General features: G+C 42.8%; 1 protein-coding gene across 1 annotated transcript in view; it reads left to right on the forward strand.

Annotated features, from left to right (window-relative positions):
* The window catches only part of rsu1 (Ras suppressor protein 1), a 42,219-nt gene extending 17,813 nt beyond the window's left edge, over positions 1-24,406 (forward strand). Inside the window, exons 8-9 of the mRNA XM_080794388.1 lie at positions 393-525; positions 22,546-24,406. Of these exons, the coding sequence (XP_080650514.1) occupies positions 393-525; positions 22,546-22,648 (236 nt within the window). The 3' untranslated portion in view covers positions 22,649-24,406. The remainder of the gene's footprint in view (positions 1-392; positions 526-22,545) is intronic.
* The last annotated feature ends 1,467 nt before the right edge of the window (positions 24,407-25,873 follow it).

The raw sequence follows: 25,873 nt of genomic DNA on the forward strand, positions 1-25,873 counted from the left end.
TACTGTATCTCAGAAGCATATCAAACGGATACCTTAGACATTCTTTCAATTGCCTTTTGTCTCGGTTGATCACTGTTATGTTTTCTTTTCTCTCTCCCTCTCCCCCTTTCCCTTCATTTTGCTTTCCCTCCTACTTTCTCTCCTGACCTCCGTTTCTTTCATGGTCTCCCTATATCTTTACCCCCATTTCACTCTCTCTCCGTGTCTTTGCCCCTTTCTCTCTCTCTCTCTCTCATCCATCCCTTTTCCATCCACTATGACCCCCGCGCTCTCCCTCTGTTTCTTACCATCCACCGCCCCCCTGTCTCCTTTTCCTCCATTCTCTCCATCCTTCTCTATATATATGTCTCCTCCCTTCGTCCTCTTGGTTCCGCTCTGTCCCTCCCCATCAGGTAATTTGGACCTGACCGGGCCTAAGCAGGTGTTCAAGGCGGAGAACAACCCGTGGGTCACCCCCATCGCCGACCAGTTCCAGCTGGGCGTTTCGCACGTCTTTGAGTACGTCCGCTCGGAGACATACAAATAGTAAGTGGCCAACGTCCTCCATCGACACCACACCTGCATGTAGGCAAACGAATGCATTTAACAACCAAAACATGCAGACTTACTGTGTGTTCCGGTTATCTCTGGTACAGTATAGTCCATTCGAACTGAGATTTTGCTTATATACTGCTGCTTTTACTGTTGAACACCAACTTTCGTCTTGGCTGAAACGAGTTTTGGGATTGTATCAAACATATTGTTGCTGTCGGGCAGAAACCTCTCTTGAGCTTGTGGATCAGCTATTTTTTTATTTGAATACAGAAAAGTACCACTTTTGGACATAGGAGGTTTCCACCTCACTGTAACGATATATTAGAGATGTGATGATTCACTGTTTGCAACCAGGGGAATAGGTTAAATGTTCAGGATAAGGCTGCATGCACTCAGGTATCCGGAATGCTCGCCTTAAAACACGCTCGCCCTCATTTTCTTCCACCGACCTCACACCGACTGCTCGGTGGGGCGGTTCTTGTATTTGTTTTACTGAGAATTAGGTTAGAAATAAGTTTAGGCTTAGTTTTACTGGGGTTAGGTTTAGGAATAGGGTTAGGTTTTGGCACCGTGGTTACGGTTAGGAATAAGGTTTCGTTTAACGGTTTAAGCATAGTTTACTTAGGTAACGTTTAGGAATACCAGGCTGAGCAGTTCCGCCAGCCGTACGCCCTGGATGACTATGTTTTGAGGCAAGCTTTCCACTATTCCACTCTTCCGCTAATTGTGTTGCAATTACAGCAAATCAGTCGTCCAAAGGTCAGTATGATGTGTATCTTTCATTTGAATCCAATCATTGCCATCGCTGCTCCTTTTTATACTTTCTCTAGAAGAGGTTTCTCCAATTATCTCCTTGTACACTTCTCTCTGTGTTCTCGGAGTGTGAATACTCGCACATCATGTGTCATCACCCCTGCCCCTTGCTCAAAGAAAACCAATTCCTCAATCCTCTCCCTGCTTTTTTTTTAGTTTTCTTTGTCCCAACGGCGAGCAATTATGAGCAATTCTAAAAGTGTTAACTGGTTTTAACTGGTAACAGGTTTTATAAGAAATGTGTTAATGGGGTATAAATCAGATGACCAAGGATTGTCCTCACCATGTGCAGAATGACTATAGGGATACTCGGATCAGGTTTTTTGGGACCGATAACTGATTGTTTTTCTCATGATTAACACAATTATTATATGTCAAAACTGTTCCTGTGTGTGTGTGTATGGGGGAATGAAGGCGAGAATGTTTAGGCCTGTCACAAGGATGCAAAATGATATTATAACATACTATATATCTGATTGACTTTTATACCACTTAAATGGTATAAGACGATTTCTCCAGATGTACACAAGTGAAGATCTAAGTAAAGATCAATGCAATGAGATATCCATGCGAGCACATTGCACACTGCTTATGGACTTATTCTGCTCCCGTCCAGCACGGGAAACGTGTCAGGCCTTTCCCCCGGTTTGGTCATCTCCTTACTGTGACGTCCCACTGTATGTGTCACAATAAAGCAGAATATATTTCCTCCAGTGAAGAATGGAATACTATGACGCACACACACGCGTGTGTGTGTGTGTGTGTTCGTTGCAGGGCTGTAGAAAGTTCTATCCATTTTGATTCCTCTGGCTGTCTGTTCTCAGCAGAAAGACATGCTGTAAATCCGCCTGTTTGAATGCTTTAAAACTGCTAGAGAGCTGCAGGGCACGCTCTGGAACTGATCCGGGTGCGTGCGTTTGTGCGTGCATGACTGTGGGGCTGTGAGCATGTCTTATTAAGAATTGTTTTCTGTGTGTGTGTGTGTGTGTGTGTGTGTGTGTGTGTGTGTGTGTGTGTGTGTGTGTGTGTGTGTGTGTGTGTGTGTGTGTGTGTGTGTGTGTGTGTGTGTGTGTGTGTGTGTGTGTGTGTGTGTGTGTGTGTGTGTGTGTGTGTGTGTGTGTGTGTGTGTGTGTGTGTGTGTGTGTGTGTGTGTGTGTGTGTGCGCAAAATAATGAAATTATTCCCTTGTCTTGCTGCAAACAAATGTAAGGGTTGTCCTGCCTTGTGTGTTTCTGGCTGAACTCTGTAGGAATATTTCCCTGTAGTTATCCCATGTTGAATATTTCCCTGTAGTTATCCCATGTTGAATATTTCCCTGTAGTTATCCCATGTTGAATATTTCCCTGTAGTTATCCCATGTTGAATATTTCCCAGTAGTTATCCCATGTTGAATATTTCCCTGTAGTTATCCCATGTTGAATATTTCCCTGTAGTTATCCCATGTTGAATATTTCCCTGTAGTTATCCCATGTTGAATATTTCCCCGTAGTTATCCCATGTTGAATATTTCCCTGTAGTTATCCCATGTTGAATATTTCCCTGTAGTTATCCCATGTTGAATATTTCCCTGTAGTTATCCCATGTTGAATATTTCCCTGTAGTTATCCCATGTTGAATATTTCCCTGTAGTTATCCCATGTTGAATATTTCCCCGTAGTTATCCCATGTTGAATATTTCCCTGTAGTTATCCCATGTTGAATATTTCCCTGTAGTTATCCCATGTTGAATATTTCCCTGTAGTTATCCCATGTTGAATATTTCCCCGTAGTTATCCCATGTTGAATATTTCCCTGTAGTTATCCCATGTTGAATATTTCCCTGTAGTTATCCCATGTTGAATATTTCCCTGTAGTTATCCCATGTTGAATATTTCCCTGTAGTTATCCCATGTTGAATATTTCCCTGTAGTTATCCCATGTTGAATATTTCCCCGTAGTTATCCCATGTTGAATATTTCCCTGTAGTTATCCCATGTTGAATATTTCCCCGTAGTTATCCCATGTTGAATATTTCCCTGTAGTTATCCCATGTTGAATATTTCCCAGTAGTTATCCCATGTTGAATATTTCCCTGTAGTTATCCCATGTTGAATATTTCCCTGTAGTTATCCCATGTTGAATATTTCCCTGTAGTTATCCCATGTTGAATATTTCCCCGTAGTTATCCCATGTTGAATATTTCCCTGTAGTTATCCCATGTTGAATATTTCCCTGTAGTTATCCCATGTTGAATATTTCCCTGTAGTTATCCCATGTTGAATATTTCCCTGTAGTTATCCCATGTTGAATATTTCCCTGTAGTTATCCCATGTTGAATATTTCCCTGTAGTTATCCCATGTTGAATATTTCCCTGTAGTTATCCCATGTTGAATATTTCCCAGTAGTTATCCCATGTTGAATATTTCCCTGTAGTTATCCCATGTTGAATATTTCCCTGTAGTTATCCCATGTTGAATATTTCCCTGTAGTTATCCCATGTTGAATATTTCCCCGTAGTTATCCCATGTTGAATATTTCCCTGTAGTTATCCCATGTTGAATATTTCCCTGTAGTTATCCCATGTTGAATATTTCCCTGTAGTTATCCCATGTTGAATATTTCCCTGTAGTTATCCCATGTTGAATATTTCCCTGTAGTTATCCCATGTTGAATATTTCCCCGTAGTTATCCCATGTTGAATATTTCCCTGTAGTTATCCCATGTTGAATATTTCCCTGTAGTTATCCCATGTTGAATATTTCCCTGTAGTTATCCCATGTTGAATATTTCCCCGTAGTTATCCCATGTTGAATATTTCCCTGTAGTTATCCCATGTTGAATATTTCCCAGTAGTTATCCCATGTTGAATATTTCCCTGTAGTTATCCCATGTTGAATATTTCCCTGTAGTTATCCCATGTTGAATATTTCCCTGTAGTTATCCCATGTTGAATATTTCCCCGTAGTTATCCCATGTTGAATATTTCCCTGTAGTTATCCCATGTTGAATATTTCCCTGTAGTTATCCCATGTTGAATATTTCCCTGTAGTTATCCCATGTTGAATATTTCCCTGTAGTTATCCCATGTTGAATATTTCCCTGTAGTTATCCCATGTTGAATATTTCCCTGTAGTTATCCCATGTTGAATATTTCCCTGTAGTTATCCCATGTTGAATATTTCCCAGTAGTTATCCCATGTTGAATATTTCCCTGTAGTTATCCCATGTTGAATATTTCCCTGTAGTTATCCCATGTTGAATATTTCCCTGTAGTTATCCCATGTTGAATATTTCCCCGTAGTTATCCCATGTTGAATATTTCCCTGTAGTTATCCCATGTTGAATATTTCCCTGTAGTTATCCCATGTTGAATATTTCCCTGTAGTTATCCCATGTTGAATATTTCCCTGTAGTTATCCCATGTTGAATATTTCCCTGTAGTTATCCCATGTTGAATATTTCCCCGTAGTTATCCCATGTTGAATATTTCCCTGTAGTTATCCCATGTTGAATATTTCCCTGTAGTTATCCCATGTTGAATATTTCCCTGTAGTTATCCCATGTTGAATATTTCCCCGTAGTTATCCCATGTTGAATATTTCCCTGTAGTTATCCCATGTTGAATATTTCCCTGTAGTTATCCCATGTTGAATATTTCCCTGTAGTTATCCCATGTTGAATATTTCCCTGTAGTTATCCCATGTTGAATATTTCCCTGTAGTTATCCCATGTTGAATATTTCCCCGTAGTTATCCCATGTTGAATATTTCCCTGTAGTTATCCCATGTTGAATATTTCCCCGTAGTTATCCCATGTTGAATATTTCCCTGTAGTTATCCCATGTTGAATATTTCCCAGTAGTTATCCCATGTTGAATATTTCCCTGTAGTTATCCCATGTTGAATATTTCCCTGTAGTTATCCCATGTTGAATATTTCCCTGTAGTTATCCCATGTTGAATATTTCCCTGTAGTTATCCCATGTTGAATATTTCCCTGTAGTTATCCCATGTTGAATATTTCCCTGTAGTTATCCCATGTTGAATATTTCCCTGTAGTTATCCCATGTTGAATATTTCCCTGTAGTTATCCCATGTTGAATATTTCCCTGTAGTTATCCCATGTTGAATATTTCCCTGTAGTTATCCCATGTTGAATATTTCCCTGTAGTTATCCCATGTTGAATATTTCCCAGTAGTTATCCCATGTTGAATATTTCCCTATAGTTATCCCATGTTGAATATTTCCCTGTAGTTATCCCATGTTGAATATTTCCCTGTAGTTATCCCATGTTGAATATTTCCCAGTAGTTATCCCATGTTGAATATTTCCCTATAGTTATCCCATGTTGAATATTTCCCAGTAGTTATCCCATGTTGAATATTTCCCCGTAGTTATCCCATGTTGAATATTTCCCTGTAGTTATCCCATGTTGAATATTTCCCTGTAGTTATCCCATGTTGAATATTTCCCTGTAGTTATCCCATGTTGAATATTTCCCTGTAGTTATCCCATGTTGAATATTTCCCTGTAGTTATCCCATGTTGAATATTTCCCTGTAGTTATCCCATGTTGAATATTTCCCAGTAGTTATCCCATGTTGAATATTTCCCTATAGTTATCCCATGTTGAATATTTCCCAGTAGTTATCCCATGTTGAATATTTCCCAGTAGTTATCCCATGTTGAATATTTCCCCGTAGTTATCCCATGTTGAATATTTCCCTGTAGTTATCCCATGTTGAATATTTCCCTGTAGTTATCCCATGTTGAATATTTCCCTGTAGTTATCCCATGTTGAATATTTCCCTGTAGTTATCCCATGTTGAATATTTTAGATTTTCGGTTGGCTATTCAAACATAGCCGATATACAAGCTCACATTGCATCTGGCACATCTGCTATTTTTTAACATTTTTGAAAGAATGATCAATGAAAGTGTGCGAACTAACTGAGTTAGAAGGCATTCGTAGAGTCGGACCTCGACTTGGTTTTAATCTTAATGCAGTGGTTTTCAACCAGTGGTTCAGGGACCACCAGTGGTCCTTGAGGAGATTCCAGGTGGTCCCCAGCTAAATGATGTTGGTAACCAAATGGACCCTTATAGATCTTTAACTCTTGAGAGCGTAAAGGGAAACCAAATGGATCCGTATGGGTCCATTTGGTTTCACCTTACGCTCTCGAGATGATTGTTAAACATCTGCATTGCTTAAATTTACAAGAAGTCTACACAATTAGAGAATGTGGAATGGTTTAATTGAGCCAATTGACAGGGTCGCTCCAACGATCTAGCCGTCACCTTTGTGCCTCCTCAGCAGCTGTCTCAGCTGGGATGATGGAGAGCTCTGTGAGTAGCTCAATAGGCTGGCTGTTTGCTTTGATGCTGATCACTGCCTGCCAATAGCGGACACACTGTTATGATGAATCACCGTCCACACAGGCACACTAGCCTACAGACCTGGACGCACGCACTAGACGAGAGTCTAGTTTCATAGCAAAAAGTGTATTTTTCTGAAATGGCCATAGTACTAACTGTAAGTTACAGTCAAATACTTTCCACTGTACAAATAAGTCATGTTATTACAATTATTTCCTTGTATTTTACTAGCTCTCAACTGGCTTTTAAGTCAACCAATATAAATTACACAGTATTCTTTTATAACGTTCTGATGTGTATATCGTTTGTGCATTTGTGTGTGTGTGTGTGTGTGTGTGTGTGTGTGTGGTCTGTGCACCAGTGCACACTCCTAACCCAGCGTTCCATGAAATGGGATTGGGAGCAGCACTAGAGATTTGTTCTCTACTCTTCAGTGGCTTTGTAGACAGACATAGAGATAGACCGACTGACTGACTCTTGGAGTAAGGTAATTTGATTGTGGCAACATTCATACTAACCTTGCTAATTAGGGCAGGGTTGAATCTCTATACTGTAGTGTAGATACTTTCTAGCTCACTTCTCCTTTTATCTCTCTGCCTCTCTCTTTCATAGCCTTTTTCCACAAAGTTGGAAGGTTTTTTCTATGGGAAAGCCAGCTACAAATAGGAGTCTGGTGCATTTTCTATTAGCATTAGACAAGTATACCTTTCTGTTGTTGTTTTGTGTGTTAGTGTGTGTGAGAGAGAGTTTACCTGTCATTCATATTTTATGGGATAGCTTGTTACGCTGAGAGAGAGTAGAGTTGTGCGTCGTAATGGACTAACAGGCACGAGTAGCCACGATGCGCTCATAACGCATTACCATACGCAGAGCTCGCTGCTACTCCAACACGGACATATCTTTTATTCATCCTATCCGCTCTTTTTGCACCCATACCCCACCTCTCTTGCAATTTGTTTTTCCTCCATTTCAGCTGTGTATGTTCTCTCTCTCTCTCTCTCATCGTGAGTGGATCTTTGAGGAGTTTACTGTTGTCAGTTGAGAACGCCGGACCTGTTTATGGGTGAAGGTGGAATAGACTATAATGTTCCACCTCTAAGCCAGTGGTTCCCAAACTGCGGGTCGGGACTCCCGGGGGGGGGGGGGGGGGGGGGGGGGTTCCTAAATTATTTTGGTGGGTACACCTACGCTAACTCAAGTACAAATTTGACTGAGCAACTCACTTGCACTGTAGCTGTGTAATGTTTGACCAGGAGTATCTACTGTAGTGTATACTTTGAGTCAAGTACCGAGGTTGAGTACTTTGTACAGTACACTATTGCTCAGACAACATGCTTGGACTGTTGAGAGCATTAGGGTAGGGAACTATCTGAAACTATTAAGGCCCAGCGCAGCCACAAGTGGCCATTTCATTAGCAACCAATTACCTTCCCATTTAGGTAGTGTGCGTGCGGCTGTGCACAGATCTGTTTGTGTGTCTGTTCTCCCCACCCGACTCAGCACTTTGCAAGGCGCTGAGTCGCTAACGTCCACAAGACAGGAAGAAGCGAGGTCAGAGAATACTAGTAGGGATGTGATGTGATGATTCAACAGCATTACGGCCAAGCTACACCAGGGAATTTTGCGCACGTGCATATGCGTTTACTGCGCGCGTACAGTGTGTTTGGATAGGACCAATATATGTCAATGATACCAGCTACACCAGACGCACGGATACCGCGGGCCATCCTACGTGTGCTCTAAAAATAGGATCGGTTCAATTTTTTTACATGCCCCCATGCGCGAGTATCTATATATCCTCCCGGAAGGTCCCGCACAAATCTGCCCGCGCACCACAGATCTGGTGTAGCCGGGGCATTTTGCACGCATACTTTGTGCGCGCAGTGCGCTTACGTCAAACGCACACATGCCCGGTGTAGCTTGGCCGTGAATAGAAAAAGTATTAATTATTACTATTTATTTTTTGCAATTAACTGTCGGGCATCATGTTTGGAATTCGCATCAAAGCAGTATAGTTTAAATAATGAAAGGCTTTACTCAATTTAAACATCTACTCTTTATTTTTTATGGAGGGACAGACAGTAGGCTGACAGGAAATGGGGGAGTGACATGCAGTAAAGGCTGTCGGGATCGGGAGTCGAACCCGCGGCACACTGCCAGACTGGATTATCAGCCAAGGTGCCTGGACCACTGAGCCAAGGCCCAGGCCTAAATGTCTACTCTTTACTTGACAATTCCTACTCATGTCTGTTCATAGTTATTTAATATTTCTTTTATTAAATAACTACGATACAAAGCCATTTAATGGCTTTTTCTTTGCGTTATGTAGAGGCCCCTCAATATGTAATTCAATATGGAGGATGGAACCAATCCAAAATTAACAATTGAATAACTAATGAGTGGAGAGGATAGCGGCACGCTATCTGTACTGTTTCACTGTTTGAACCATCCTTTGATATAAATACGATTTAATGAGAGTCTCACTGTACTGATGACTGTTTGAACTATAATGAAATGGGCTATAAATATGAAGTAACGAGGTTGTTAATATACCGTTAACAACCGTGAAATATAAATATGAAGTGCATCAGGAGTAATGTGAGCTGGAAAAGCTACCGTGTTCAAACAGAAACGTGCAAAGCAGCGTGCAGAACATGACCAATAATACAATGTTTGGGGCACAGCCAGAGCTGCGAAACCTAGCTAAAATAGAGACACTGAGTAGCCAGTCGTGAGCTGGGGGGGCGGGCTGGGGGTCTCCGGGGTCTCTGTCTCCATGGGGTGCGAGAGAGGGCTGGATGCAGGCCGAGCCTGTGACAAATAAGGTCATATATCTGATGTATATTGTGAGTCATGTCTCCTGCTCTTTTCCTGCCTTGCCTTGCACTCAACTTGAAAAATGCTGTACTGTTGTAGTTATGTCAAGCTGTTTTTCTGTTTACCTTTGTGTCTGTGTTTTTGTTATGTTTTTTTTGTTTTATTTATGTTTGATTTATGTTAATTCATTCATTATTTGGTGTTGAAATAAAAACAAAAAAATAGAGACACCGAGGGAATATTTGACGAGTGTATGGCATTGCTGCACAAACAATGCACTGTATATCAGGACAGTCTGGTTGAAACGCAGGTCTTTTATCTATCAAAAGAGCCACTTTTGGCACCAAAATCTATAAATATTCTGTCTTGAGCCGCTAAACATTATTTTAATCGTTCGCCAACTTTTCAATGCAGAAGTATACAACAGTGTTGGCGGTGAAAGCAAACATGTTCAGTCATTCATAAAGTATTTATTTTCCTTCAATAATATTTGTTTCTTATTTTTATCTGGTGTATAGGCGACACTTTATTTACAATAGGAGAATGTAAGAATGGGTGTATGCCTACTTAAATAATGAATTATTAAAAAACCCAAAAGAAAACCTCTTATTCCTTTACATACTTCTTTTCCCTAGCAATTGGGAGCCACAGGAGAGGGCCTAAGAGACACATGCGGCTCTAGAGCAACAGGTTGAACTACCCCTGCTCCAGAGATATAATTGTGTACGACTTATTGCGATTAGACGACACACTCCATATTTGGGCGTAGCTGCATTTGAGTCATATTGACATGAGCGTGACGACGTGGTCCGCTGGCTGGCCGGTCCTCCCTTATGCCAATTTGAATATATAAATGTGCAGTGCAATGTGATGGCAATATAGCGCAACAAGACTTGCTTTTTATTGTGTTCACATCATGTGAAAAGCTTGTTTTGTATGTTGATCCAAACATACTGAGCACAGATTTTCAGTCAGTCATGAAATTACCCAGTTTCGACTTGCAATGCAGGCGTCTCTGAAAATCAGTTACAGTTCTGTTTTAGCCACTGTAATCACAACTATTAGGTCATTCCTGTGTTGGAATATGTCACACAGGCAGCAGATGTTTGCTGTGGAAGGTTGTGACCTCCTCTGAGATCACAGAAACGATTCAATGCTTAGCCTCGGAAACGTCATTGTGCAAATGCAGACCGTGATGCGCAGCAGACCTCAGAATGAACCATGCTGGAGCCTTGATGTGACTTTAATGAACTACTGTATCACACACATCATTGTTCATTCTCAGCTTTCCACCTAGTGTCAGTGGACCTTCATCCGTTAGACCAGAGGTCTTTTACAGGCCAAGGACTCCTTAGCTGTAAGAGATGAAGTAAGGACCAGCAATATGGATTGCCCTGCAACACCTTTCCTTGTTTATGTGAACATATCATTTCTGTTGAAGTGCGCAACTAAAGTAACAAGGCATGCCACTGCACAACATGGCCATGCAGTAGCCAAGTATCCCTCTCGGTAAGCTTTCTCAAAGCTTTCATGAACCCTGCCTGCAGCATTAAGTCTTTTTCTACTCGCATATGTCATCATTTTCTCTCTCCCAGCCATTTCTGCTTGGGTAGTTGCTATTGCCTTTTATTCTGCTGATTGCATGGCGAGGTTACACATAGTTGCTGTCACGCCTTAATGGCATATGGATGCAGGCACGCAGGGGGCCTGCGGAGATCGGGTGAAGATGTGTGTTGGAGCTTTATTCTGAAGTTTCTTTATTCATTTATTTATATATACATTTATATATAATAATAATTATAATTTTTTTAAGAAAGAAAAACTCAAATGTCAGCTTTGTCTTGTCATGTGCACACAGCCCAAACGTAAGTGTAGCCCAGGTTGGGATAAAATGAGTGGATGAACAGATGAAAAAAGAAATCCACATTCTGGAATTAAAGCTCCCTTGTTTTATTAGCTAGTTTTCGTTCAAACTGCTCTCAGGCAATTCCCCCCACAACTTCAGTTGAACCATACGTAACCAAGTTAATTCTACTATTGTACATTGGCAGGGTAATTAAAAAGCTTGTACCCAAGCTAACAGCAAAGATAACAAAAAAATAACACAAATTAGAGACAATGCATACAAATTACAATATGACATATTGTAATATTTTAATTGCAGAGTGTGCCTGAACTGCTGAAACTTAGTAATAAAATGTGCACAAAATATGCCTGGTCATCAATTTTCTATCCAGCTGGCTCATTATAAAGGACGAGCACATAATCTTCTGAATGCTACTTAGAATCTCCATTTAGACTAAATTAGTATTTAAATGTTCTCTTTAATCACAGGTTTGTACATACCTGTCAACACCCCATGCTTTGCTCTATGCAAGAAATAATAATTTTCTCAGCCATAGTATAGGCTATGCAGGTAGGACGGTAGGTACACCTTTTACATTCCTTGTGCCATTTCAGTTGCACAATAATTCAGTTTCAATGTTCAAGGTTGTACTTTATTGTTACATCTTGTGTACAGGTACACAAAGAGTCAAACTTATTTTTGTTCGATAGGCCTACAACTTTGTAATACATTTATTTCACATCACGTGCACATCAGACACATTCATTTCCATTCCATTATGCACGGAACCAAAAACTATTCTAGTGATTTCCAGCAAATCTACATATACAGTAAATATATATATTTCCATAAATAAGTAGGTTCATTATAGGCTGTCGGCGCCAGCACAAACACGCACGCACACATACCGTACTCGCACTATAGTGCAATTAGAATGAGTCTGATTGATTGATTGAAATATTTATTAACAGTTTGCAGAATTACAGTACATTTCAAGATTTTTACGGCGGTCAGTTTAGAATTGCAGACGTCCGTTGGTGCCCTTTTAGAGCGGTTTTGAAGGAGTCAAGGGATTCACATGTCTTAAAGGGACACTTCACCCTTTTTGCAAAAAAATATATGTTAATGACGTTTAGAAGCTTTAGATCACTTTCCTGGGGGTATTTATGTGTGTAATATGTAGTTTTAGATATTTTAGATTGTAGCAGTGAGCCTGTTGTCTCTGTCATGGACACTGGTCTCACTACCTTCCTGGTCTACAATTCCCATAATTCTTTGGTGCACTGCTCCTCCTTGTGGATAGGGGGAGAGCTGTCTTACTGAGACAACATGTAGTCCAGGAAGGAAGTGAGCCCAGTGTCCATGACATCAGAGACAACAGGCTCACTGCTACAATTTAAAATATCTAAAACCACATATTACACACATAAAGACCCACAGGAAAGTGTTCTAAAGCTCCTAAACGTCATTAACATATATTTTTTTGCAAAGTGTCCATTTAATGACTGTTGGTAGGGTGTTCCACATTTTGGTGGCATAGGAGTGAAAATAATTTAGTCCCTTTGTGCCGAATCTGGGTTGCACATGGTTTGTTGCACTCCCTCTGGTGTTGTGGGTGTGGACTTCGTTTACATTAAGGAAGTATTTAGACGGGTACATGGGTATCTTGGTGGTGTATCAAATCTTGTGGACCAGACCCATTGCAAGATGCTGTACTCTGTCGTCGACCCTAAGCCATTCCAGCCTGTCCAAGTGGGCAGGGGTGAGGCCAAGTAGGAGCCTGACCAGTTTGTTTTGGGAAGTCTGGACTTTTTTGATTACGTTGGTGGCCATTTTAGCACCGAAACGATTAGCCTCCAGGATGGAACCTAGGTAGGTCATTTCATCTTTTCGTGTGATAACATTGTCACCCACTCTAACCAAGAAACCATCTGCCTTGCCGAGATTACCGTTTGATCCAAATCCAAAGATAATGGATTCAGTTTTTACAAGGTGTAAAAGATAGTTAGAGTAAATACAAAATAGGTGCTTGCCCGTGTGAGTTTCTATAGATGTGTGGACTTTTCCTTTTTAGTCTCTGTGCATCTCATCCCTTCTCATTATGTGGACTTTGGGGGAGGCAGGGGCATGTCCTGGTAAAGGCCTGCAGCCACGACGAGACACAAGCGGGTATACAGGCAGAACAAGTAACGGGCCCCTGCACCCTATCCATCACATTGCTCATTAAAGAACAACAATACATTTCTATTATCTCTCTCCCGTTCTCTTTCTTCTTGCCTTCTCTGTTTACATGTTCCAGGTTTCATGTCGTCCTATCTTCACCTCACCGTCTCACTCCCTTTCCTCCCCGTCCTAAATAACTAGTTATCGGAGGCCAAATGGGGCCCGTTGAACAGTGTGAGTCATAATTTGTAACAGCATTCCTTATCGGCTCTCTGTAATTTATCCAGGGAAACTATTTGCATTAGTGAAACGACAGTCGGACTGCCCCGATAGCACATGAAGTCAACCTGCTCACAGCCCAGACCTCATAAGGAGTTTGGCCATTGAATCACAATTGGCATTTGTTTCATATGGCAATTTCAGGAAATTGTGCCGTCAGCCCGTCACTTCTCTCTTTCACTTACATTATAGTGACATGCGCACATACTGTAAACAAGACGCAAGAAGTGAAGTGAAGTTCACATACCATCTCTGACAGTTTGATTAAAGAAAAAACCCATAAAAGGTTCCAAATGTGATGTAACCGATTCCGGTTCCTCAGTGTTGGATCAGGTTCCGCCAGTTCCTATGGTTCTGGATCCCAACCCTATTCCTCACTTTTTTTATTTCATCTTCTAACTACCACTTTCCTCTCCTCTCTCTTCATCTCCTCCTCTGCTCTCCTGAATTTGTCTCTGAAGGTCGGCACCGCAACTGTGGTTCCCTGGCTATTAAGGCATTTGTGGATGTTCTTATCCAGGAGTATTACAAAGTGAAAGGTGATCAAGGGATAAGAACACAGATATGCTACTACAAAGTATCGAAGATAACAAGTACCCTTTTTGTACCGTTTTCTGTCACCGGGGTTGAAGTCTCTCTCAGAACAGAGTTGTTCAATTACCGTCAATGTCAGCCTCTGAACAAGCGCTACTGTAAACGGCCAGAGTGTTGAGCTGTTTCTGTGTTGTGAGTTTATCCCGGCGCTCATCGCAGTGATTTTTCAGGGCTACTTTTATAGAAGGCTACTAAATTGCCTGGCAGTTCCAGTGAAAATGAGCCGACTGGGATCAGGAACAGCCCATATCAGATCAATGGCCTATAGCGAGCCTGCACATTTATCACGAGGCCCAAAGGGGGTTGTACACACACAAAGCCACGTTTATCTTCACGTCTGGGTGCGTGCACACACACACACACACACACACACACACACACACAGTAAAATGCATGTAACAGTGTTATTGTATTTTTTTCTCTTTGAAATGCTGCGTGTGCGTGTGCGTGTGTGTGTGTGTGTGTGTGTGTGTGTGTGCATCCATGCACACACACACACACACACACACACACACCCACACACAGTCAGAATAGCAACTGACTTCAATCTTTAACGTACACTTACATGTATACAGTACACGTACGCACCCACACACTTTCTCACATCAAATATTGCCTATTATTAATTAAGCCGCATGGAATTGCAGAGCTTCATGAAGATGGCATCAGGAATCTGAATCCATTAGCCTGCCATCTCCTAAACTAAATGTTAGCCTTTAATTGGCTCTAACAGGTGTGTGTGTGTGTGTGTGTGTGTGTGTGTGTGTGTGTGTGTGTGTGTGTGTGTGTGTGTGTGTGTGTGCGCATGCGCAAACCACTGCAAGTGCAGCACAGATGCATACGTCGCACACACACACACAGACACTATAGCCCTGCCGCGCACACAGCAGGCATGACTTTACACAACGACACACAAACAAATGGAAGATGAAGTGGGAGATCTTTGCATTGAAGTGGAGAGATTATAAAGTTCTCACTGTATGTCCACTTGCATGGCATACGCGCAGGCCGCTGTGGCTCTGTGGATATCCCATGATCCCCCTGGGCACTGGCCTCTCCAGTGTACAGCAGACTGTGACGGAGGGAGAGGAGAGAGAGTTTAAGGGGGGGATAGCTGGAACATGGAGGCCGAAGCAGAGGAGAGTTGAGGCCAAGTGACCCATGGGACTGTGTGTCTACACCTCTTCTTTCTTTTCAGAGAGTTTCACACTTAAGAGACCCCTAAGCACTTTTTGGCCACTGTGGGCTTCCATCCAGTGGTCTGAACTTCTGCTTATGATTTAATCCTTTCTACATGCAAATACCTTTTTGGCCCATGAAATCGGATATATTTTTAAAACTCCTTCCACAGTGTAGATTTTTTAAAACTCAGTTTGAGTTTTGGGCTGGCTACTTCACAGCTACGTTGTCGTGTGGACGGAGATATTTTTGTAAATGGGGCAGTGTATATTTTCAAAAACGAAAAAGCTCTGTTACCCGTGTGTACCCTGTGGATATAGCCTATAGCTGTCCGAATGTGGCTGCTGAAATTCAGGTCTGTAGTCTTCCTAGTCCATGACTACACCAAGTTTCTGGTACGGGTTGTGTTTTTTTTTAAATTGCTGATTGAAGCTCAGCACTGACTTTTAATTGGTCTTCCTTTATTCTTCTGTGTTGTGCGTTTGGTGGTGTTTTTCTTCTGTCTCTGTGTAGCCTGGTTGCAGTGCTGGGTTGGGGCAGGACAGGACATGACAGGACAGACAGACCCTGGAGAGGCCATGATGGGACATTTCTCTATTTGCATGTCTCTGTTCTGTGTTCTCTCTCTCTCGTTCTCCCAGGGAGGCTGTCTCCGTCTGTCTCTCTACTATCTCACTTCTGTCTCTCTCTGATCAGTATTCCATGCATGTATCCCTGCATGTTAGTCCATAGAAACTGTCAGAGAAAGTGAGATGGGAGATGGGTGGGTTGGTGGTGGTGGTGATGGTGCGGGGGGGGGGGGGGGGGGGGAGGAATCAGAGAAGACTGACGGAAACAGGGAAGAAATAAATAGGTGTGGAGGGATGAACTAAGAGTGAAGAATTAAACAGACAATGGAAGGGCGAGAGGTCCCTCTTCAACCCATTATCTCATCAGCGCGCTATAATTCAATGCCAATTTACTCCCTGACACAACTGCATTTCCCTTTCCACCTCCCACTGCGTGCATGTGTGTGTGTGTGTGTGTGTGTGTGTGTGCACGTGCGTCTGTTTCGATGAGCTTCTGTCGCTCTTTGTCAAGGCCAACAAGTCTCCGCCTAACTGCAGTGCATCTGTAGGGTGAATAGACTGCACAGGACGTGTGTGTGCATGGAGATCCCTGAAGTTTGCGCAAATCGATCAAGCCTGTTGTATACATGGTTGCACGGCAGTGTGACACTCACAATGCGTTGTGATGCAACGCGTTGTTGACCTTCAACACCCCCCCCCCCCACACACACACACACACACACACACATACACACACACACACACACACACACACACACACACACACTGACAATGACAATCCCAACACTCCGGTCTCACCACTGTTACAGGAATTAATGATGTCTGTATGGAGAATACCGGAAAACTCGCCAGTTTACCATGTCTCCGCAGTGAAAATTCTTCATCAATGTCTTCATTGTTATAGTATGTCAAACAAGTTAATTTCCCAAGTGATCAAATTATTTTGTGCAATTAAATCAGCTAGATGATGATAAAAATGATAAAAAGGCTGAGTATGTGAATACCAATGATAAGTAGGCCTACCATTTCTGAAATTGTTTTCTAATGAATTACATTGTTTCGGTACTTTTAGCATTTCTACTTTCTCTAATGTTAACTCTAAACAACTATCCTCTCTCTCTCTCTCTCTCTCTCTCTCTCTCTCTCTCTCCCTCTCTCAATTCAATGCAATTTAAATGAAGGTGAAGTAAAATTAGGGATGCTCCGATCAGGTTTCTTTGGACCGATAACGATAACCGATTGTTTTTCTCATGATCGGCCGATACCGATACTGATCTGGTGAAATGTTGAAAATTTTAATATTTCCAAAATGATTATATGTCAAAACCCACGTCAAAACTGTTCCTGTGTGTGGGGAGGAAGGGGAGATTTTTAGTCCTGTCACAAAAATGCAAAATGGTGCTATATATCTGATTGACATTTTTACCACTTTAATGGTGTAAAAGATCAGTTTCTCCAGATAGGGTAAATGCCGATTACCGATCAGAGTGAATATCGGCCGATATGGCCTAAAATGCACTAAATCGCGGCGAGTTGGTAAACTGGCGAGTTCTCCGGATACCTTTATTTCACTCCATTCTTGACTCGCAACCGACTGAATAGGGCAATTTTCATTCAGTTCTGTCCAGGCTTTGAGAAAAGACAACGCCGCACGCTGTGCTGTATGTAAAATCAAACCCTGCAAGGAGAACAGCGACTATGGGTTGCCTCATATTCGCTTGCCCCGCCTCACCCCCCCCCCCCCCCCCCCCCCACACACACACACACACACACACACACTTCCCCTTAAACAAGGGACCTGTCCTTTCCATGGCCCCTTCTCCATTTCCACAACCTTTTACCCTGCCGAACCCTCCACAATTAGCCCTTTCCTCCTACAGAGTCATTCGGCGTGGAGTGTTGTGTCATTAATTAACGGTGCATTATTCCCTCTCTTCACATAGATTTTTCTCCTCTTCTTCGGCTTCCCCTTCATGACACGCTGAATAGATCCTCCACTCCTCCTCCTCCCCGTACTCCCCTCCCAGACTCATCCATCAGCTTGCGCTGAAGCCACAATTATGCTAACACTTGGGCTTGTTATGACAGTGGCGAGTTCTGCGCATCAGCCACTTATCGACTAAATGAGTAATCCTGGTCTCTCTTAAAAGCAGCGCGCACGATCAATCAATACCCCCCCCCCCCCCCAAAAAAAACCAATCCTTACTATTCCCTTTTTTTATTTGTGTTTTCCATCCTTAGCTATCACAGGGAGTTGATGGGAGAAAGCACAGCCTCGCTTCAAGTACAGCAGATGGATTGATTACGCCTGGTTGTGTCGATACAGTATAGTATACTGTATGTGTCACCATTTTCTTCATCCTCATTGGAATCTGTTAAGAGTCCACTCTCTTCAGAATGCACATGGTTTCAATTCAAATCATTGGAAGGAATCTGGTAAATTATTGGAAGGATAACTTTTTTAGAGATATGTAATCTGTCAGAAGTAGTGCTTTAGCATATTATAAAAAGGGCTTGCTGTAAACCACTACAAATCCATCTGTTTGTGCCATGTGACCAAGCCTGGTAGGTTTTAGCTTGTAGAATCAGAGAAGACTGACACAGAGTTAAAAGCTCACCATCTCTCGGAGTCCTCCAGCTTTCAGACACTCCGCCGGTCCCCAGTGGGCCCCGGCCGAGTGCCTCCTAGCCCCAAGTCAACCCCCTCCTCTGGGGACATGTCGACACGGCTGACTGGGCAGCTTTGGCGCTGCCGGAGCGCGCGTGCGCGCGTGTGTGACGCGCGCGCGCGCCTTTCCGTTTAATGTAACGTGCATACCCATGGGTGTGGCTTTTGTGGTGGTAGGAAGGGGGCGTGGAGGGAGAGGGGGGAGTCCAGCAGCTTTGAAACCCCAGGAGAGTGTGTTGACACTGAGCCATGGCAGAGGGGAGGGAGTCCTCTCCTCTCAGAGAGCCAGCAGCACCAAGACTCTTCAAACACACTGACAGACAGACAGGGACTGAGAGTCCACAGTCCAGCCCACTGCCTATCCAATTTGATACATTATACTTACTCGGATAAGACGTCATATACTGTGTTTTGTGCGCCGCCTGTCACAATTGTCTAATCGCAGTTATTTGAGATAATCTCAATTCTTTTTCGTAAGTGTGTGTGTGTGCACGATTCTAAAGGCGTGCACACGCCTGTAGAATCGCCCTCAGGTGTAAATGGGTTCACGTCAAGACGCTCTGGATAAAGGGTGTCTGCTAATGGCCCCTACGCGTGAATTCAGTTTGTGTCCGAGCATAGGCATGGCTGAGGCATGGTAACGCCCCGCCTGCCTGTGATTGGTCTATTGACACTGCCTGTCTTGACTGTCCTCCGAGACACAGGTTACTCCGTGGTGAGATTGAGAAATAAATAATAGGCTACAAGAGAATGACCGTTTGACACGTAAAAAGGTGCTCCTGGGATCAATCGGGATAACACATCAATATAGAACAAAGCGGAGATCCGGGCACACTTAATGTTAAAAGAAGGAAAACGTTATTGAACCGTCATGTTTCGAACTATTCGGTCTTCATCAGGGCTGAGGCCATTTCATACTGTACGATGTCCAGTTGGCGACAGCCAAATATCAACCCTGCTTGATATTCAGAAACGGTCGGGAAGGCTTCGGCGAGCACTTTTATCGGCGCTTCTCGCAGAGCCTTTCACACACAGCGAACAACCTCTGCGATCAAAGCCCGATCTTGCTCGGGAGTTTTGTCTGCGAGCGCCAAAAATCGTCCCTCACGGCATAATCGGAGCAAATATCGTGCAGTGTGTACGAGCCATAAATGCCTAAATTGCAAACTTCTCAAACCAGTAGATCTAGGCCTTGATCGGTACAATCTTCGTATAAAAAAACCCATTTGTAGATTTTTAGAAAATATATTTTTTAAATAAATCTCTGCTTTAGTGACCTAAAGTGTGTGTGTGTGTGTGTGTGTGTGTGTGTGTGTGTGTGTGTGTGTGTGTGTGTGTGTGTGTGTGTGTGTGTGTGTGTGTGTGTGTGTGTGTGTGTGTGTGTGTGTGTGTGTGTGTGTGTGTGTCCGTTTAGCTGACTTGGATGTGGCTATTTGTGTTTGTTGCACAAGTAATCAAGCAGTGCCCTTTGCAAGCTGTAGGTCTAATTGCAGGGCAGGTAAATGTCACAAGAGCTGATGTTAGGGTTCAGTCAAATACGCACACACACCTTTTTTGATAAATTTTGAGAGGGAATACTGTTACAATATTTTTCAAATCTCAATTTGATGCAGAGAGACTGGACTTGGATATAGCTGGATAATATCATTTACCACATTTTGTGGAACTTCAATGCACAGAAATTCGCACAGAGCTCTAAATTTAGTTTGAATGGTGAGGTTTGAATTCAATTCATCTTTGATGTAGAGTTTCTCAATCGCTGGAACAGGTCCCAAATGTGGACCATTTTCAAAAACCATAAATCAAAGGCTTGTGAGACTATTGATTTCAACATTATTGTTACAAAATATAGTGCAATGTGCTGTAAACAGGTGCTGAACAAAAATATGTGCATTGATGAAGGAAGGCAGTTCGCACACTGGTCAGTAGCTCCCAGAAGCAATTTATTAGAAGTAAAACGCTTCGACCCGTGTGGGTCTTTGTGTTATCATAACAAGCCACAGGTCTGAATTAAAAGTCAGTTGGATAAGCTGGGTAAGTCCTGATTGGGAAAACTTCACTTATAAACCTATTTTTATCGGTTTCTGCATTTAAAGGACAACTTCACCTTTTTCAACCTATCTTCATATAATTGGTCCTCACTAATAATCATGATAAAATGGTACAATTGTTTTCTACTCAGTCTGTGACTCTGTGTCTCATAGGAGGGCTGTGGGCAGTTCAGAAACCCGTCCACCAGTGACATCATCAATGGGGAAGCCAAGCTAATAGAAACTGCAGGCTATCTAGTCCTGAAAAGTTGCAATGTGAAAATGGAAGCCATCGTTCGCACGATAATAAAACATCTAAACATCTTTTTGTTTAAAAATAAAAAATCTGCCTAACGATGATTTCACTGGTGGATGGGTTTCTGAACTGCCCACAGCCCTCCAATGAGACACAGACTGAGTAGAAAAAATGTGTGCCATTTTATCATGATTATTAGTGAGGACCTATATGAAGATAGGTTGAAAAGTAGTGAAGTGGTCCTTTAACAAACTATGTGTCTCTCTCCCACATGCGCACACACACACACACACACACACACACACACACACACACACACACACACACACACACACACACACACAGCTGCATATAGGCCAGTAATGATCAAGCATTTAGTCAGCAATCACTGTAGACTACTTATTAGTGTCAGTTACAGTACTAAGCCAAATAGACATCTGTACTCAGTCACCCTGAACCCTCTCTCTCGCTCTCTCTCTCTCTCTCTCTCTCTCTCTCTCAAATGCCGGCTCTCACCTCTCCCAATCTCCCCATTTCGCTCTCTGCAGAGCGGTCTTCGTCCTTTCTCTCTCCCTTTATCCCTTTCTTTTGCTCTCTCTTTGACATTTGCTCTCCTTCGCTACCCCCTTCTCCATGTACCCCTCCCTCCCTCTCTCTCTCTCTCGTTCCCCCTCTCTTGTCACTTTTTCAAGCCTCACGGGTGGTTCTTGCTCACACACAGAGGGAGAGAGAGAGCTCAGCGGAGTGGAAACGACTCTTCCTAGCATTCCCTGTCTTTCTGTCCTGCCTTACCCCCTCCCTCCCTCCCTTTACATCCCTAGAGCGGCCCTCTTTCAGAGATAATTGTCTCTTTGTGTATGCTGCTTTTCCTTCGCTTGATAGTCCTCAGCTGAACGGAGACGAAGGGAAAAGCAGCAGAAAAACGGAGAGAAAAAGGGGTGAAAGCGTTTGATTTTGCACCGATTTACACAAGGCTGTTGATCATCAAGTGAAAAGAACTGATCTGAAAGAACGAGTCAACGAGCGCAAACACAACTGTAGACTGTAAAAGGACTGTACGACAAATGGTTTGACCCAGAAGAGGTCAAAAGTGCCGTCAATGTGCAGTACTTCCGTGGTTCCCAAACCACCAAAAGTATTGGGGGGTCTCCAGATGATTAGCTTAATCTGCAACATTGTTTTCTCTCAACTCAACTGTAAACATAAACTAACTATAATATAGTATACAGTACAATACAAGTGTGCACATATATTTGCACATTTCTGACCTTTTTAATACCATATTGGCCAAGTTGCAAACCCTCAATGTCTTGCAAGAATAAATAAAGGTTTGAATTAATGAATGTACTGTATGTCTGTTAACCCGTTTCTTCTCCTCTCCCCTTTCTCCTCCTCTCATCTCCTCTCCTCCTTCTCTACCCGTTCCCTCCCTTCTTCCTCCAGTCTGTACGGCAGACACATGCAGGCCAACCCAGAGCCTCCCAAGAAGAACAACGACAAGAGCAAAAAGATCAGCCGCAAGCCGCTGGCCGCCAAGAACAAATGAACAGACCCGACTATCCCTTACCTCTCCCTCCACTGCATGTGCCTTGTAACGCCCGTAAATATATTTATTTATCATCACTTTTATACCGCTGTAAAGACGAGTTGTCAAACTCTCTGGAAAGTGTTAAGTGCATTCATATTGTGAGACCTCACAGTGTAGCGATTTGGACCATATCTCCACTGGGGCGTGCCGTCTCAGTGTCGACACTTTCCGTGTTAGGACTGGTTGTGGGTGTCGGAAAAATTGGTTAATGTAAAGAACGGAGCGGAAGGAACATTTTGTTGGCACTTTCGACGTTTAGATTTTTTGTTTGTCGAGGGGTGCTGTCCAATGTTCTTCCTTTTGTAGTAATTGTACATGAGTGACACCCTGTTCCACAGCCGTCCATACAGTATGTCACCAAAGATTGGACTATAACATATTCATCATATCCATCCCAAATCTTAGAGTGCAAAGTTCAACCAACACTGTAAACCTTTAAATGAGTGACTGCTTTTTATTATTGTTCTTTGCTGTCACCTGCATGGCCAGGGACAGTCAGACAATCATGTTAGAATAATGTGTTAATTGAAACCAAAACCTGATGTCTTTGTAATATTTGTGTACGTCGTCGTTTTACTCACAGTAGCATTGTTACTTTGAATGGATACAGTATGTAGATGGAATGAACACTCCAAGTCCCAATTACTTCCCACTTGACTGACTCTGTCACTGCCCTGCTTTTTATTCTTTAATTCTGCTTTTTGTCATTCGCCAGGTCGGTCAGCCATTATGTATGTAGCTGCTGCGTTTGATCTGGCGAGGTCTGCCGCAAAGCACCTTTGTGGAGAACAGGCCACTGGGGAGCGCGCGTTAGGCCATTAGACTAACCTCAGGATTTGACTTCAGAGAGCTCTAACAAGCAGAGTGGGGCCAGGGGAGAGGCAGAGACAGAGGTGGGGGTGCGAGGGTGGTGAGGTAAAGGAGATATTCCACAAAACTATTTATCTTGTGCGTGCGTGCGTGCGTGTCATAATATGGCCAGGCATAGTCGCAAGTGGGATTTGTGGAGGTTTTAGGAGTCTTGGCTCTGTCGGATCTTAGCCTCCAGGGGGGAGTTGTAAAGTTACATATATACACACACACATCTTGTTTTCTTCCTTGACTTGTTTGTCAAAGCGGAGTTGTGTAGGAATCGCGCCCATGTCTCTGGTGTTCAATTGTTTTCCTGCAGCCCGCAGCCTGGCTCAAAATACCCCAAAGCGTCTTTAGCCAATGGAAACAAGTGGATCGGAACAATAGGGTGGCGGTGTTATCTCAGAGACCTGACACGCGGGACTCAGTATTTGGACAATGTAGCAGAATACAACCATTGCTTAAAATACATTACCCACTTGTTGTACCCTAACAACTAACCAGTCTCAAACTGAACTCAATTACGGCTCCTGTTCTTGATGTTGAGGCCTGAAGGCCGGCCGTGTGTGTGATTTCAATTGTTCTATTTTGATCCCCAAGCTTTGACTGTCTTGTTTTTATCTGAAACAAGCCATGGCAGCATTAGCCTGGATTCTCACTCACACAAAGGATTTTTTTTAATGTTAAGAGAAGCCCCACTCGCTCGCCATGCAGCTGTCCTTCACATTTCAGCCTATTGCAAAAATGCACGAATGTAATCCTTTTTTTATGATTATTTATCATGCTTTTACCATGTGCCTCGATATACTGTATGTTTAACAAGCTCTGTTTTATCAGCCATTTTGAATAAAGCAATCGATTTTGTTTTTGACTTTGTCTTGTATTGTTTTATATAGGTAGGGAAGCTGCTTGTTGCTTATAACTAAATAAGCGACTAAAACGGTGTCACCATATTTAAAACAAGACCTGTGAACCATGGCATCTTTGAAGTATCGAAGACCAATTGTCGACTCCTGTGACCGTTGCTGCTCCCAACTTGTAACCGATGTTTGCGGTGAGTGCACTGATTCATGACATTCCAGCAGTTACTTGCCATAACTTGCAACAAAGATTGCTATTTCAGATTTAAGAGTTGGGTTTTCACTGGTCCACAGTTGCTTTGTCGCTCTCTAATGTCATTGATATTACAGCTGCACAAGTTCACAAACAATTGTCTATGAAACTGAAAAGTAAAAGTCATGTAGCATGAGATGTACACCACAGTTTCATCAGAAGGAGGCACTCCATGCCAGCATAGGCTCAGGAATGCAACCTCAAACGTGTGTGTGTGTGTGTGTGTGTGTGTGTGTGCGCGTGTGTGTGTGCCGCCTGATATCGGGATAGAAAAGAGACTGCTTGTCAACCCATACGCATGCATGCCATAAATAACACTGAATGCAGTAGGGATGTCCCAATCAAACCACCCAAAACATTATATTCAGCATGATTATTGATCGACAGTATAACATGTTAGACCAACACCAAAACGTATATTTTTCGTGTCTGGCACATCCCACAAGCCAGGTGGACAAGAGCGATGTAATTAAGATGGATAGGACAGGATCCCATATCCCGGGGGGAATCTTTTTTTGACTGATATTAAAAATTATATTTTTTGGTCCGTATCTTGCTGCCTAGGTGCATAAGATAGGACTGATCGGCCTGGTAATGTGAGATTAACTGTGGATAGGACAACACGCATGCTTTCCCGGTTTTAATGGGTGAAGTCATGAAGGTGCACAGCACATTTTCGAGATATTTAGTTTGGGACAGATGGTCTTACAGACTGATCAACATCACCATCCTTAGAGCCTGACCGCAGACAAGGACACAACACAATAGATTAGAAATACCATGTCTCCCTAACCCCGCACAGTTTGTTTGACACTCACAAGCTGTCTTGAACTAATTCCCCTTATCCACTCGATGCAGCTTTTTATGTTAAAGACATGTGTCATGGTGAGTCCAATAAGCTTTTGTTTACTATTAATTTATTCATTTAGTTTGTTCTCACCAGAACACTCGAATGTCCCAGTATGTGAACAAAAATAACCCTCCTCCTGGCTGTTTCTCCTGGTCAACGCCGAGCAGGAACCTATGGAGACATGCTGTGCTTTCAAGAACGTGTGTGTGTATGTGTTCACGACTGCACGTGCATGCTGCGTATGTGAAGGAGTGCATGGGTTTATGTCAGCTGCCACGGAACTGGCTGTCCTGTCCGTTCATATACGCTTGCAGGCACAGCAGGCACATCCGTCTGCCTATCAGAACAGAGGCGGTCACACTGCAGGA

Source organism: Protomyctophum bolini (genome assembly GCF_963924005.1).
Source record: "Protomyctophum bolini genome assembly, chromosome: 21".
Classification (NCBI taxonomy): domain Eukaryota; kingdom Metazoa; phylum Chordata; class Actinopteri; order Myctophiformes; family Myctophidae; genus Protomyctophum; species Protomyctophum bolini.